General features: G+C 36.8%; 1 protein-coding gene across 4 annotated transcripts in view; it reads right to left on the reverse strand.

Annotated features, from left to right (window-relative positions):
* The window catches only part of cpne5a (copine Va), a 105,733-nt gene that overhangs the window by 48,533 nt on the left and 40,346 nt on the right, over nt 1-16,854 (reverse strand). For all 4 annotated transcript variants that reach the window (XM_038283088.1, XM_038283087.1, XM_038283090.1 and 1 more), the window contains one exon: nt 2,354-2,417. In XM_038283088.1, coding sequence (XP_038139016.1) covers nt 2,354-2,417 — 64 coding nt within the window. The remainder of the gene's footprint in view (nt 1-2,353; nt 2,418-16,854) is intronic.

Below are 16,854 nucleotides of genomic sequence, written 5' to 3' on the forward strand. Positions count from 1 at the left end.
TTTTACATTTTTGTATGCATTTCTGCCTCATTATGCAAATCTGCCCATTGGTTGGTTAGTGTTTTACTGCATAAAATGTACTTATTTGGGGGTCAAGACTGCTCTCAGTTCAGGTTTTCACCCCCAAACTAACAGTAAATCTGAATGCATTGACAAGGAGCTTGAGGCATCCCTCCACTGCCTCTGTTCTTCACACACACATCATGAAATACTCAGTTTCCTGTGGTCGAATAAGCACATAATTGTCACACTTCCTCTGCTATTGGTCTGTCTCCATTTGAGTTTTCTCTATGATACCAACCTCACCTGTTTCTATCTCAAAAAGTTTGGATATCAACTCGTGACATTAACCTAAAGGCTTTTAATCACAAACTCTCTCCCAGATTCATTGGTCCATTTGAAATCCAGGCAGTGCTCAGTCTCTGCAAATTGTCTCAAGGTGCTTGATCATTTAAAGATTCATCCTGTTGTACACCTTTCTATGGTCAAACCTGTCCTGTCTAGTCAAAAACTGGAACTACCTCATGAGTGTATTTTAAGTTACACAAGATTTTTTTATATACAAACCCAGGGCTGAATTACATGAAAAGTGATTCTTAAAATTTCAAAACTATCAGAAAGATATTGAGCTGATTTTGCAAAGAGGGATTGGTACAAATTTACGATCCAACCAGAAAGTTAAAATAACTTCCTGCAGTTCTCTGCTTTCAAATACTTCTTACTCTTTGTAAATAAAATGTTAAAATTCACTGGTTCTCCCTGTGATTCTGCATGTGGGCCAAAAACCTACAAACCAACATGACAGTAACAATATTTCATAATATGTTAAATCTTTATTGTGCTTCTTTATATTCTTTATATCCTTTCTTTACTGCCTAATTGATTTTAGGGTCTACTTGAATTTAGAGGTGGGATATGCAAAGAGATTTTGTTAATAACCAGGTGGAGCTGCAGTGAAATCACAAGGAAGACATGAAAAACTAACAACAGCTGCTCATTATTTATATGTGCCACAGATAAGGGCAGCCAGAAGGAAGTTTTTGATCCATATTCCCCTGTCTAACCATACCTGGCAAATACATCACAAAATACTTGAGGCAATCCTGCAGAACTTCCCCTGTTGATTCCCACTCTGCTCGTCTTAGTGACAGCTAAAACAACACCTCAGCTGTCTATGCTTACTGGTCAAAATCAGATTACTCAATAAACACTGTCTCGGTGGATGGAAGGTATTCTAAACAATGATTCACGCATCTGGGACATTACTGATAGTAGCGTTGTCACATCTGCTTTTGTCTTGTGTTCTAAATATATTTTTTCAAGCTCCAAAGGTAATCCCAGGTCTGGAGTGACACATTTTCCTAATTGACAAGAAACAGTCATTTGTACTGGTGATAATCATTTGCATTTATATGACTTAATCATTTCCTGAAGTGGTGCTTTGCACTGATGTTGCTAACCACTATTGTCACAGATGCAATGCACCTGATGACTCACAGCAGTCCTTCAAAGAGTATGAGTGCCGACACATAAGTCCAATAGTGCAGAAATCAGTAATGGCTATCATGCCTGGTTCATTATCAGCATTAATCCCATCTGTCTCTGCCCTAACCGCAGACTATTTAAAAAAATATTGAAAAAGATATCCAGGTCAGGTAAAGCTGCTGTCAAACTAGATGCAAGCACCCAGGGAATTAACACAGCTTTGAACCCTCAGAACATTACATGCTATGTGATGCAATAAAACAAGGCACTTAGCGGGTTACTGTACAACCTCAGAGGGAGGTCCAAAAGTGCTGCCAAGAATATCTTGCTACTGTCTAATGCTCTACTGGCAGCACTATAATGCTGTTATTTACTATCCTTATTTTGCAGTGTGGAGAAAAAGCCAATGAGCATTACTGGACACAGGCTATTAATGCAGACTCATGGATTACTACACCGCACAGTAGATACACACAGAGTAAATGCCCGATTTAGTGTTTGGAATAAAGACCCTCTCATTAAACAACAATTCATGCTTGTCGGATGCTCACTACAGTAGGTACACAATTTCCAAATGACAAACGCATTTGCTTGACAGCATGGTGTATAACCTGCTCATTTAATGAGGACATTTATGGTACAATGCATCTCTCTGATGGCAGGAATATAAAACATCCCAAGCCACAAAGGCAAGCATGTGGGCTTTGCTAAACATGCATTTGCACTATTTTATGTGTCATATTAAATCATGGAGTGAATTTGTTTAGGTGGAAAGATAAAAAAAATAAACAAATTTAATTAAACCCTGATATAACATTTTGTCTCCAAGAAATTAGAAAGTAAACTGGTCAAAACTTTTTGGACTTACTCTGCAGTTTCCCAGCTCTTCAGCTGATAGGATAATGGTTCCACATGTCTTCCCAGGTATGCCCCTGTGGGAAAAAAATGGATCATTTAAACTTTCATTAAAAGCAGCATCAGCTCGCCACTGCTTACACATACATTTTTACAGCCTGCCTGTAGGAGGCTTTTAATTGTCTTTGCTGTGCCTTGAGTTGCCCAAAGTTTCCAACCAATTCTCCAAAGTATAATTTCACATTAACTTATATTAATAAACAAGTTTTACTATTCTGCTTCTGTTTCTTTTTTTGGATAAAATAGGGGTAATTTTAAAGAAAACAATAAAGGTTCTGAGAGAAAGAAATACTCAGCTACTCTTATTAGTGGTTGAATGTGTCTATTTCCAAGATAAAAATCATAAAATTTAACATTCCCCCCAAAATGCGTTTTCATCCATCAAATTAATTTGCTGTTTGGTTATAAATACAGTGACTATATCAATTAAATACACTCCATCTCTCTTGACTTCTAGTTTCCTTTTGGGGGGTTGTGGGTTGTTTTTTTACGACTACAGTACATGTCATATTTCAACCATCAATAGCATCATATATAATAATGATGACCCAAGCAAAGTACTGACACAAAATTTTTGTTTGTTGCAGAGTTTACCATTTAAAAAAATGATAACAACTTTAGACAGGGGGGTTTTATGTTTTCCCATCCAAACAAGGCAATTATGTGGGGGAGGGGAGCAGAATTCCATATGCTGAGGAGTTAACACCATTTACAATGCTGCATAATTAATAAAGTCATTTTTCAAGCTTCTGTTTGCACCTAACAGATTCTATGCCAGACGGTCCTGGTCAACCCAGTGTGAACCCTAACATGCACAATGTTTATTGGTTTTGACTAAAGACCCCAGCGGTTTACACTGAGAGCAGCCTTATGTCTGCTATTACCTTTTTCAACAGAAATCTACAACGTCAAGTTGAAGACAAACAGTAGAAGACAGACATGAAACAGGACTTTGTGGAAAAGCATTGTCCTTTATCAAGAAAACAAGTGACAAGGAGAACAGCTGCATACTTTTTCACTTAATTTTGAAGCAGAAAGGTAACTGTAGCCCTACTGACAGAATATCTGTTTGATGATTGAAATCAAGACAGATCAAGCCACATGTTTCAATAATTTTAGTTGCTTGGCAAACATTTTCAAGTTTGTTGTCTGAAGAAGCCTGAAAATCTCTTTTTATGAGGAGACAAGACTGTGTTGAAGCAAAAACATATCCAAAGGTGCATGAAACTAGATCTCAAGGACTGGAATTACTGTTATTTACAAAGTCTCTATTCTCCATTCCTGTTGGCATGGGAGTGAGATAGATGGAAGCTGGTGAGTTTAAAGTCCAAAGAGGGAAAAGGAAGCCATTGATGATGCATCTCACACTGGGTCATTAGGATGAGGAATGGTCTTGATATTTAACAACCCAGAAACGTGTCACGCATACAAGAGTGAGAGTAGATCATAGCCCTCTGCAAGATGAGCAAGAGTTCAACAAAAAGAAAATGATTCTTTCATGCTGTGGCTGTTGCTGGGCTTGTGTCTTTATGCTCGTCTGCAAAGTGAAATAACAGCTAAAAGTATTATTCTGTAATTTTGTACTCAGGTGGAGATAAACCTATTAGAAAAAATATTGTTTTGTGCAGAGCAATTGCGCTAGGAAATAATAGAAGATAATTATCTGATTGTTTCCTTTTCCCAAAGGAAATTAGCAATTGTTCTGGGCAGTGAATTCAAAAATGTGTCTGGATGAAAAAAGGAGTCGAACATCTCCTCGCTTAATGTTTTCAAAGGTTTTTTACTCTACTGTATATTCATATTTACATTAATGTTACAGATTATCAAACACATTCTAATATCAGACAAAAATAACACAACTACATGAATATTGTTTTCAGAGGATGGTTTCATTCATTAAGCAAAAACTTGACTTCCCAGGTTTAAGTTCCAAACTGATGGCTTGACATTTCTCCTTTAGGATTCAGAAGAATTCACAATTCCATCAATTATGGAAAGTCTTTAAGTTTTAAAGCAACAAAACAAAACCAGTGCATCACATTCCCATCGCCATGCTTGACTGTTTCTCTTGTTGTGTTTTTTTCCCCAAGAAGTTTTATTTGTTTTAAAAAAACCAGATATGATAGTAAATACCTCACTGTAGCTGTAAAGAATATGGGAAGTGGATTGAATTGAAAGCAGAACAAACTGGAATTTATGAAACATACAGTTGCTCTCCAGATTCTGACATCCTGTCATCTCTTTTAGAATACAGAGGGAAATTACATGCAAGTCCTGCTGTGGCCTTAGCTGGAGTCCAATCGTTAAAAGGTCAAACCTGCTGCTGATCCTCATCAAGCTGTGACAGCTGATGGGCCTGTCACTTAATGCTGGATTGTAGCCGTCTGAACCAGGAGCAGTTTTTCATTACATCAACAGAGATTTGCATTATTAACTAAGTCGATCACAAGCACAATTATGCTCTTTAGAATAGGTTATTCAGTGGGACTATTAGGACATTTAGAGCACTTTCCTTCTTCATATTTCCCTGTGCCACTAATGTTGCCATTATTGTCAAATTTAAGCTGTTTCCAATGAGCTCTCTTAAATATATCCAGTCCTGTAACACATCCAGTAAAATGCACCCTTCGAGTAAGTATATAGCCCCTTTGGTGTCACGTTTGATCAATACTTAAAAATAGAATCTGTTTTCAAACGATTCAGCTGTAAGTGCATAACCTTTAAATAGGAAATATGTAAAATAAAGCAGCTATATTTGGAGGGAATATAAGTGTCATGCTCTATCTTTAAAGCCTTAGGGAGTATCCTCTTAAGGTGAATTAACAGTTGTTAAATTATTGATGCTTCACTTCCTCCACCATTCGCTGTGCAGTTTGATGGCACCTCAAAGACCCAATAAATGCTCAATGATAAACCTGGAAGATGCAGAAAACGGCCGAAGACTACTAATCTCCTGGAGATGTCAGGAATAGGGGGCACTCCCATTAAATTGGAAATTGAAATCAAGTCCTCGTTCCAGAACCAGCTTGAGATGGGCCATCTCAGCTGCTGATAAGTGAGCAGGTACCAAAAGGCCAATGGTCTTTTAAATTAGTCATGCATTATTGAACACAGCATTTTCTCTTCTGCTTTCTTGTTAAAATGTGACGAGCAACCACACACTGAGTGCATAGAGAGCTCTTATTTGCTAACGTATGTGATGCACATGACTCCCTTTCACAGGTTTTGTCCTGAAATTTGACATTCGGTGAGCTCTTGTATAAATAGACCTCGTTCTTTCTGCCCTCATTCACTGACAAATCTGCAGTGAGGAAATGATGCTGATGAAACAGTTTGAAATGCAAGGAGGTGGTCTTACTTTCTGTGCATGAATGAGGGGTACAGAGTGAATGCTAAGTGTATATGAAGACTGGTTGAATTACATCTTAGCATTTGAAGGCTTATTTCTATCCAGTTATGAAACAGGAGACTACACCTATATCATAGAGTTGGGAAAAATAGAATTCACAAAAAGAGAAAACTTGAAAGCTAATTTGTACAGATCAGAAAAAGGCAACACTTTTGAATCTATGTAAGAACATTTTGTTTGGATTCTCAATCTCCTGTTGTGAAAGACATTTGTGAAATACTGGTCTCAGTTTGGGTTTCTCAGTGGCACCTAACAGTGGGTAGCACTGCCGCCTTGCAGCAAGAAGGTTCCGGGTTTGATTCCCGGCCCGGGGTCTTTCTGCATGGAGTTTTCATGTTCCCCCTGAGCATGCGTGGGTTCTGTCCAGATACTCCGGCTTCCTCCCACGGTCCAAGAACTTGACTGTTAGATTAATTGGTTTCTCTAAATTTGCCTTAGGTGTGAGTGTGTGCGTGAATTGTCGTTTGTCTCTGTTTTGCCCTGCGATGTACTGGCGACCTGTCTAGGGTGTACCCCGCCTTTCGCCTGTAGACTGCTGGAGATAGGCACCAGCACCCCTCGCAACCCCGCTTGGGATAAGTGTGACAGAAAAGGGATGGATGAGTGGATGGATGGATAGTATCATTTATAAATGACCTCATATCCTGAAATGGCAAAACAGTAAACCATCAATAGCATCATATATAATAATGATGACCAAAGCAAAGTACTGACACAAAATTTTAGTTTGTTGCAGAGTTTACCATTTAAACAAATGAGAACCTTTAGACAGGGGGGTTTTATGTTTTCACATCCAAGCAAGGCAATTATGTAAGGGAGAGGAGCAGAATTCCATATGCTGAGCAATATTTAACACCATTTACAATGCTGCATAATTAATAAAGTCATTTTTCAAGCTTCTGTTTGCACCTAACAGATTCTATGCCAGACGGTCCTGGTCAACCCAGTGTGAACCCTAACATGCACAATGTTTATTGGTTTTGACTAAAGACCTCAGCGGTTTACACTGAGAGCAGCCTTATGTCTGCTATTACCTTTTTCAACAGAAATCTACAACGTCAAGTTGAAGACAAACAGTAGAAGACAGACATGAAACAGACTTTGTGGAAAAGCATTGTCCTTTATCAAGAAAACAAGTGACAAGAAGAACAGCTGCATACTTTTTCACTTAATTTTGAAGCAGAAAGGTAACTGTAGCCCTACTGACAGAATATCTGTTTGATGATTGAAATCAAGACAGATCAAGCCACATGTTTCAATAATTTTAGTTGCTTGGCAAACATTTTCAAGTTTGTTGTCTGAAGAAGCCTGACAATCTCTTTTTATGAGGAGACAGGACTGTGTTGAAGCAAAAACATATCCAAAGGTGCATGAAACTAGACCTCAAGGACTGAATTACTGTTATTTACAAAGTCTCTATTCTCCATTCCCTGTTGGCATGGGAGTGAGATAGATGGAAGCTGGTGAGTTTAAAGTCCAAAGAGGGAAAAGGAAGCCATTGATGATGCATCTCACACTGGGTCAGTAGGATGAGGAATGGTCTTGATATTTAACAACCCAGAAACGTGTCACACATACAAGAGTGAGAGTAGATCATAGCCCTCTGCAAGATGAGCAAGAGTTCAACAAAAAGAAAATGATTCTTTCATGCTGTGGCTGTTGCTGGGCTTGTGTCTTTATGCTTGTCTGCAAAGTGAAATAACAGCTAAAAGTATTATTCTGTAATTTTGTACTCAGGTGGAGATAAACCTATTAGAAAAAATATTGTTTTGTGCAGAGCAATTGCGCTAGGAAATAATAGAAGATAATTATCTGATTGTTTCCTTTTCCCAAAGGAAATTAGCAATTGTTCTGGGCAGTGAATTCAAAAATGTGTCTGGATGAAAAAAGGAGTCGAACATCTCCTCGCTTAATGTTTTCAAAAGTTTTTTACTCTACTGTATATTCATATTTACATTAATGTTACAGATTATCAAACACATTCTAATATCAGACAAAAATAACACAACTACATGAATATTGCTTTCAGAGGATGGTTTCATTCATTAAGCAAAAACTTGACTTCCCAGGTTTAAGTTCCAAACTGATGGCTTGACATTTCTCCTTTAGGATTCAGAAGAATTCACAATTCCATCAATTATGGAAAGTCTTTAAGTTTTAAAGCAACAAAACAAAACCAGTGCATCACATTCCCATCGCCATGCTTGACTGTTTCTCTTGTTGTGTTTTTTTTCCCAAGAAGTTTTATTTGTTTTCAAACCAGATATGATAGTAAACATCACTTTCAAAAAGGTTCCAATTTAAAGAAAATATTTCAGTCCTCTTAGAATGACTTTCATAGGGCTGCCAACCCTGTAAAGGTCTACCACTATTACATATTTTCTCCTCTTTTGGGTAATGACCCATATTGTCCACCAGAAGCCATAAAAATGTTGTTATAACCTTTTCCAAACTAATGGATGTCAAAGAATTTATAGGTCATCACTTTTTCTTTGGCAGTTATTTTTTTGGAAATTTTTATCATGCTGTCAGACAGGTTCTACTTAATTTAATTCTATAATTAATAGCTTATGCAGTGATCAAGCCAGGATGTGACTAATCAAAATAAACAGGTAGAATTTGGACAAGCATAGACCATTTTTCTTTAACCTTTATTAATAGAAATCATTTACATAATAAATTTCTGTTTAATCACGTTATTTTTGAGGACATGAAATACCTTAGTATGTAATTGTTTTGATTTGATTCAGAAAGCAACTAAAAGGGGACCGCAGGCAGATGATTATATTGTGCCACTGTAAATTTTTGCAGCAGTGGGAAGAACATACCTAAGCAGAATTAAAGAAGGCTGCCTAAATTCTATATGGGCTTAAATGGGATTAGGCTACTAATCCCCCCCGATCTACATACCTTGATAAGCATCCATAATCCCTCACCTCAGCAGGATTTAAAAAAGATGATGAAAAGTGCAATGACTAATTCTAAATCACACCAGAGAATACGTAGGGTGGTTTGCAAAGAGGAAAAGAGCGCTGCTTCACTCTGGTAATACAAGATGAGCTTCTGTTTGTGTTTCAGTGAGGTAGCCACCGGCAACTTGTGTAAAAGCTCTTTGAATCTTTGGCAGAATGAGCTCAAACCAAGTAAATAGGCCATAAAACAAAAGGTAATATGAAAAACTTTTGATACAAAAAGAGAGTTGGAAACTATTTGTTTATTTGTTTCAGGTAAAGTACCTTTCAAACATATTCATACACAGTTTTTTTCCCCCATATCTTCCTATTTTTTCAAATTAAAACGACAGACCTCAGTGTATTGTCAAAGGAGTTTTAGCTGATAGAACAACTAAAATAGAGCAACACTGCTGAATAAAACAAAATAATACATGCTTTGATGTTTATTAATCCGGATGATTTGAATAATTTCCAAAAATAGGCTCCCTTCACTCTGAAGCCCCTAAAGTAAGTCTGTAACAAGAAGATATCAGCATCAGCTTAGGGATAACATTTTAGTTAGTAGGGTAGTTTTTAAAATAATACTCTAATCTTTCAACATCTCTGTCAGTTTATCAATAGAAAATGAAAAGAACAACTGCAATCATATCAAGGTCACATACCTAACAAGCAGGCAGAGCAAAGACTGCAATACATAGAGAAGCAGCTAAGATGCTCTTGGTAAATCATGCTGCCTGGCTTTATTTGTCCCCATAGGGAAATTGGTATCAGGGATTATTGAACTAAAGCAGATGGAATACAATGCATGCAACACCCTTGAAATTTATATGAAATATTTTAAAACCATAATTTTACCTCCACTTCTAAATGATGCACCAATATAGGATAATTTAATACACAAAATGTGTTTAAGCGCTGATAATATTCAGAAATTATTATAACATTAAGAACAATTTTACAAAGCACCAAATAACCTGGTGCTGAGCAGGATTTCCTTTATCCCAAGCAGCTTTTCAGTCTTTTAAATGTTCCCCTACATTTCCCATTCCTTTTTCTGGCTCCGCTGTTAGTTGATGTTTTGATTACATTAATTTCTCCTAAGCTTTAATTACTTTAAAAGTGTTTGATTACTTTGGGATTCTAAATCAAAGAGGCTTTCATCAACCACCTGCAAGCCAGAAATCACTTGTTTTGACAAAAAAGGAGGAGATTGGGGGAACCTGTCAATCATTTGGGTATTTTCTCATTTAAATGCAAAAAAAGAACAAAAAAACTCTCAGGCCACAATACAGCTCTTGTGTTCTCGCTTACCTGAAAGAAAACTTTTTTTTAAAAGCACATAAGTGCCTCCTGGCAAGAACAGAACATCTCTCTCTATATGGGTCCAAAGAGATTTTAAATTATTACTGTTGTTGCTCTAATACTTTAGCCAACTCTCACACTGCAGGACATCAAATCATCTCCCACTGTAACATCAAGATATGACGGATTCACTTTTCCTTCACTGCTTTTATGTCACTATAGAGCGATGGACCTTTAACCTCTATTTCTGGCTCTGGGTAGCAGTAATTGAAGTCTTGTTGCATCGGTCTGCCCTGATGCAGTTCAACAGCAGAGCTTTTTTTAATGGTGGAGCAGTTTCAGGCTGCACTCTCACCTTTGGACCAGAATTACCATATGGTCATGTCAAAAAATGTAGACCCCTGCTCTCTGAGTTTAAAGAAATCAGCTAAGCTTGCCTGCTAAGTAAAAAGCTTCACTGCCCTTGCTTTGCTCTTGTTCTTAATGCCTCAATTAGCATGCAGACAAAAATCTTTTGCCTCATACACCACACGGTTTTAAAGTATGATAGCATAAGGAAAAAAAATGGGGAAAATTCTATTTCTTTGAAAACTTTGTCTCATTTGATGAATCCACTGATTGGATAGTAACGGCCAGCTGAACAAAGGGATTGCTTTTTTATTTCCTCCAACAAGCTGGTGCATAATATGTCTCCAGTTCATTGGACATTACTGGATCTTGTGCAGTAAGCAGGGTTAAGGTTTTCCACAACCTGGCAGGAATTCTCATTATTGGACTGGGGCCCTTGTTAGTTTAAGCCTTAGAGCACAATTTGCCATTTAGTGAAACAACAGAATGCCCTAATGATGTGTGATGTCCAGAGGTAGAGGATATTGGCTACTGTAAACTGTCAGTTATACCTCTACAATCAGGGGATTATGGACTATTTTAAGAATGTAAAAGCAGACCTCTACCACAGAGACAGTTAATGTGTTCAACATAAATCTTAATTATTTTAATAGCTCATCACTACAGGTTTTTCTTTTGGAAACACTGAAGCAGGCATTGGATTGAGAGTTTAAAATTCTTGTTAAATAAGTAAGACAGCTCTTTAAACAGCTTTTCTCTAGTTATAATAGACTCCCACTTAACAGTAATATTTATTAAAGTGTAACTTAAATGGAAGAAAGGATTAAGGTGGGGCTAGAATGGTAAAGCAATTATTCTATCTCTCCTTTTTTATTAGTATGCTTAGGGTTAATAGATACATTTATTGCTTTATACCCCTAGCTTGTTAGTGTTTTAGCTGTTTTATGCTATAGCTTCTATACCCTGTAATTCTCATCATGGTTTCAAATGCTTCACCTAAGTAGAGTAGCTAAACATGCAGCTAAAAGGTAAAATAAACTGCGTTCTTGCATCCATTTCTACATTAGTGTGTTAGTTTGACCAAAACTGAACTCCTTTCCCTCCCACTCATTATTTAGATCTGTACTTCATTTCATCACAGCTGAAGCACGGCTGCGTAGCCCTGAGTCAGTTAGACAGCTAACCAACAACTTTAAAAGAGCTGAGAGTCTCTGAAGTAGAGATGAGACAAGTAAAACTCTGGGCCTCAGTTTTCAGAGTAAATATTGTTACAATGAGTTTCACATCTCACCAGTATAAAATTTACTAATTTTAAAAATTATTTCAGGTTTAATTAGGATTATAAATTGTATTTTAATACATGCTTTATTTAATCAAGGTGCCATAGGGCTTTGACAGACACCTGGGTTAAGCTGCTTTCATTTTTTTCTTAGTTGTTAGTTAAAAAACAGTGGGCTTATCTGACTGGTTTGGTTAGTCAAAGGTGTCCACAAGTTTTCTTCAATGAAAGTCTTTGAAGGGCAGGTCGCTGCTGTCGGGCAAAACTCTATTCAAAGTAATGACTGAATAAAATGTATTTCAAACCGTGCTGTTTGTGCCCCCAACACATATTTTTTAAAACACATATCTTGTGCTCTGAGAATGTCACAGTCTTGGTTTTGTTATGTTTATTTAGAGTATTCAGTCTTACTTTGCTCCTTGTTTTAATGTCTAATTATTATTTTGTTGTTTTCTTGTTAGTTCCTGTCCTCCAGGTTTTCCATTTGTTGTCCTCTGCTGCCCTCTTGTGTCCTCTATCCCTAGCTCTGTTTTCTGCTCTGTCCTCCCTTGCTGTTTTCTCTGTCCTGCCAGCACCTGTTGCCAATTTCCTCGTCAGCTCTCTCTTTGTCTCTGTCCCCTTTAAAAACCCTCCCTCTTCAGTTCTTGTTTGCTGGATCCTCGTCTTACATCTCATCAAACCTCTGGTCAGTTCTCTGTCGTCCTTCCTTGTCTCTTCCTGGTTCTTAGTTTTGGTTTTTCCCTGATGTCTCCTAGATTCTGGTTCTGAAGATATTTTTGTTAGATTTTTTGACTCCTGCCTCTGAGCCTGTTTACCTCCTGCCTCAGAACCTGAAAACCCATTAAAACACTTAAATTCATCTCAACCAACTCGTCTCTGCATTTGGGTCCTCTACCAACACCACCAAATCGTGACAGAGAAAGTTGTAAGTACCGGGTTTGATCTACACAGCCTCCACTCTGGGTGCACAATGGCAGCCCACTGCACCCCAAGGGGATGGGTTAAAATGCAGAGAATTAATTTCCCCATTATGGGACAATAATGGGATTTACATTACATATTTAACACTTATCTTTTATTTTAGAAAGAAAACATTTAACATGTGAATCACTGTTGTGAACTGCTGTTGAAAAATAGAAATAAAGTAAATGGAGTATTTTTGTTTACCTTTTTAGAAATATAAATATGCATTTATGTATAAAATAAAACAGAATAACTACTTGTACAATTGTTAACATTGAATTTCTAAATGAACAAGACAGCAGGTGCTTCAATGTTTAAGGAGCTTTTTGTTATGACAATAAAAATTTTAATTTGTATATAAATTAATAAATGGGAAACCATTTATCAAATCTGTTTATAGAATATTACTTGATGAGTGTAAACTAGATTTTCTATGTAAATTCTAAATTGACAAACAGTGAGAATAATTGCAGTAAAAGTTGATGTCAATGTTTGAAACACAACAGAGCATAAATATTTTCTTTTGAAAAAATTAGCCGTTGTAGGTAGAGAGGCTAGCGGAAATGTGATTAATTAAAACCACTGAGCACACCTAAAACAACCTAAACACATGAGACAAAGTCCGAGGCATAGTTTAGTCCAGAGTTTTTCAGCACAAGTTGCAAGTCTGACATGTTTTTTCCACTAGTTTTTAGAGGGACTTGTAACTCAGGATACGTCTTAGACAAAAGACATTTTCTAATCTTGCAAAACCCTAATGGCCCAGTGACCTTTTCCTTTGTACTGTGTCCAATGCATTTCTATATAGACTCTATTGGTCCTAATAAACACCAGGCAAACCATAAAACATGAAAAGTTCTGATAGCTTTAGGACGATGATTTTGTGTGTTGGCCCACTTAACCGACAGCTTATGAGCTTCCAAAACATTTTAAAAGTGAAATGCCCAGAGCTTTTTATTTATCAAAACACGTAGAAGCAACTGAAAGGCCAGGCAAAGTAATTTTCCTGTTGTGACATAAATAAACCTAAAATTGTTAAGGTACAATAGAAAATGCATTTGTTGTTTTTGTTAATTGAATAGGGCAGAAATAAAGAGAAAAATAGGTGTGATAAAGAGACAGAGAAACAATAGTGAGCAGTGAATAAATGTTTATATAAAAAATGTTTTGATCAGAGCCTTTTTTCTAAAACAATAGGAACAATACAGCTTATATATAGAAACCTTTGGCATGCAAGGCGACCTTTATGACATGTTTCCTGCTTCAATAACAGGACAGGCTTTAAGTGAAACATGTATTCCATTACATCCCTTAGATTTTCTGTTTTAACACCAAGCATCATAGTTAGTTACAGAACAATTAATTCAATTTTGACTTTTTGTGGTGTTACATTACAATATTACCATATTACTACCATCATCTACATTGCTCATCATTCAAAAACTGGGTGCTGGTACCATTCAATATGTGAGCTTGATAACGTGTCATTCAAAGTTTGTCCTTTAAAAGTCAATATTGATTATTTTTTCTAAAGGCCTCAGCACACGTGTCCGATTAATTTTGGAGCTGATGGGAGCTTCAGTGCCATTAGGGACAGGATGAACATTGGTGCTTTGAACTGCTGAAATGACCCATCAAAAAGACAAATAAACGTAATGAACAAAATTCAAAAAACAACATTTGTATCTCTAGTTTACAGGATACAAATTTGAATGTAGTAGTGTATTCTTTTCAACATGTATGCTTGTCTGTATCTCATTTTAACTTTGTCCAAATTTATAATTCTTTTTTTTTTCAAAGGCTGCTGTGGAGTTTGTGAATAACCCCACGATAGTGCTTACACAGGTAATAATTTGGGGGCATTGAAATATTGAAGCAACACCTCAAGTCAACAGCTACGCAGTTGAGGCTTGGGCACAAATGAGTCTTCCAACTGGATGATGACCTCAATCGTAGCAACACATTAGTTACAAAGTGACTTATAAAGGCATTACGGTGTTTTCTAATTATACTGCCTCCTTTGGCCAAAACACAGAACTGCAGCAGTCTTCTGCTCCTTTTGGTAACTTTAACTCATACTTGTGAAGTTTGGGTCTGAGCTGAGCTGTATGCCCGTCCATTTTGGAACTTGAAGCTATAGAGGAGGATGTTTTATTTTCAGGTGGATAATCTAAATAAGTGGTCCTCCTAATTGTCAATCATTCGGATGATATATTTACCTAAGGCAGTCCTACATGCTCATCCAGTTTGCTATCTTTTTATGCGCATGCAGACTTTCACGCATATATATTTGGTGAGTTACGGTTTCAGACAGTCATTGAGGCTCACCTTTCTCACCCCAGCACTTTGAAAATGGCCTAAGGTCATAAGAGAAAAAGTGTATAAGAATTGTATGAGAAGAAAAGAAAGGCCTTAGAAGAGGCATATCCCAAAATGCTTTGCACAGAGAGCTCTCCTCACAAAGCATTATGGGATTTGCTGTCCCAGCTGCCTACATCGTAGGCTGCTACTACCCAACAGCGGCAACTAATAACAAAGATGGCGCAGGCACTACGCAGTGGACCAACTGTCATCTGTTTGTTTTTTTTAAGTGAAGAGTCTTTTAGAAATGTTTAGAAAATCCTCCACAATACCTTTAACGCTCGATTGTTTGCTTGGTTGGATCAATTCAACAATGACACGCCTGATATTACATCTGCAGGATAGCATGGGAACTTCAGATCTGAAGTACATTGAGGGAAAATAGGCTACAGGCTAATAGGTTCTTCAGCGGTGAAGCACCTAGGTGTCAGTCTGCTCATCAAATTATTTTTTAGTCATAAATGGTAAAGAAAAAAAAGGTATTTAACAAATTTTTGGGTCAAAACTTACAAAACTAAGTGAATTTTGTGGAATTTGCTGCACAAAGCACTGATTTCATTCCCATAAAAAAAGTTACAATCATAATAATATTTCTTCAAATCTTAGACTATAACTAGCGTAAAAACAGAGCTTTACCTCCATCGTCTCAGCTCAGATATTCCCAGCTCACATTTATTACAAATGTTAAACTAACAAGCATCTATGAGAAAGGTATGACCCGTTTAAAACACTGACAATCTCCCTAAATGTTAAACTTGTATTTTTACCGATGACATGATCGAACTGGTCACATGATTTCCTTTGATGATAATCCCTATATCTCAATGTTTCATTCTCATCTCAACTATTTCTTGTAATCATCCTCCCCCTTTATACCCTCACCTCTCCATAAGATCTGAAGAGTCTCGTCTGAAGTCTGAGTCTCCTGCAAACACTGTTGATCCACTGCCACCGAACTCTGGGGAAGCAGTCTTATCCACATAACTTCATTAACATCAAGGTGCTTTTGATGCAAGGGGTCTTGTTTCAAAGAAAGTGAAAAACTTTGAAAGTATTTTAAAACATCTATAAATGCTGCTCTATTATTTTACCTTATCTCTGCTATTTGAAATGATGAGAGAAAGGTTGCCTGTTATCAATGCTGAAACAAAACATCCTTCAAGCATAAAAAGAAAACCTAATGAAATACATGGCAGTGTTTGAAATTTTCTTTTCCTTTTATCTGAATCTGAATCAACTAAAAGCAACATTATTACATCTAAATTGTACTATTTTCACAATTAGGCTGATTTCTCTGTTGGTTCTACTAGCTGAAATGGATTGATGGATGGATGGATGGATGGATGGATGGATGGATGGATGGATGGATGGATGGATGTTCAAAGTTTCTCAGATCCCCTACTTATTTTATCTTTTCTACTTGTTAGTTAAATTGATGTAATTTCTGCCATGACATTGGCTGAGGCACTGTTTTTCTTAACAGGCAAAAAAACATCAGATAACATAATTAAATAAAGCAAAAATAATAGTTGTGATTAGCAAAAATGTGATATTTCAATACAGTATAAGTTTATCTGTAATACTTTTTCATCCACACCCCCCCTCCAAAAAGTTCATAATCATCAACAAAGTCTGTATTTGACAATTAAAAACAACTGTAATGAATTTGCAATCTGGAGTAAAATGTCATTGCAAAGGACATATCTATCACACTAAATGAAAAAGATAAAACTGTCCGTATGATTTGTGGTGAATAGCTTTTGCATGGCATATTTCAATATTTTTTTTTTTATTTGACATTACCTGTCCTTGGTGTGACTTTTGCATTAATGCGCATC

The sequence above is a fragment of the Cyprinodon tularosa genome, unplaced genomic scaffold, assembly GCF_016077235.1.
Source record: "Cyprinodon tularosa strain WSP-4 unplaced genomic scaffold, ASM1607723v1 ctg19, whole genome shotgun sequence".
Classification (NCBI taxonomy): domain Eukaryota; kingdom Metazoa; phylum Chordata; class Actinopteri; order Cyprinodontiformes; family Cyprinodontidae; genus Cyprinodon; species Cyprinodon tularosa.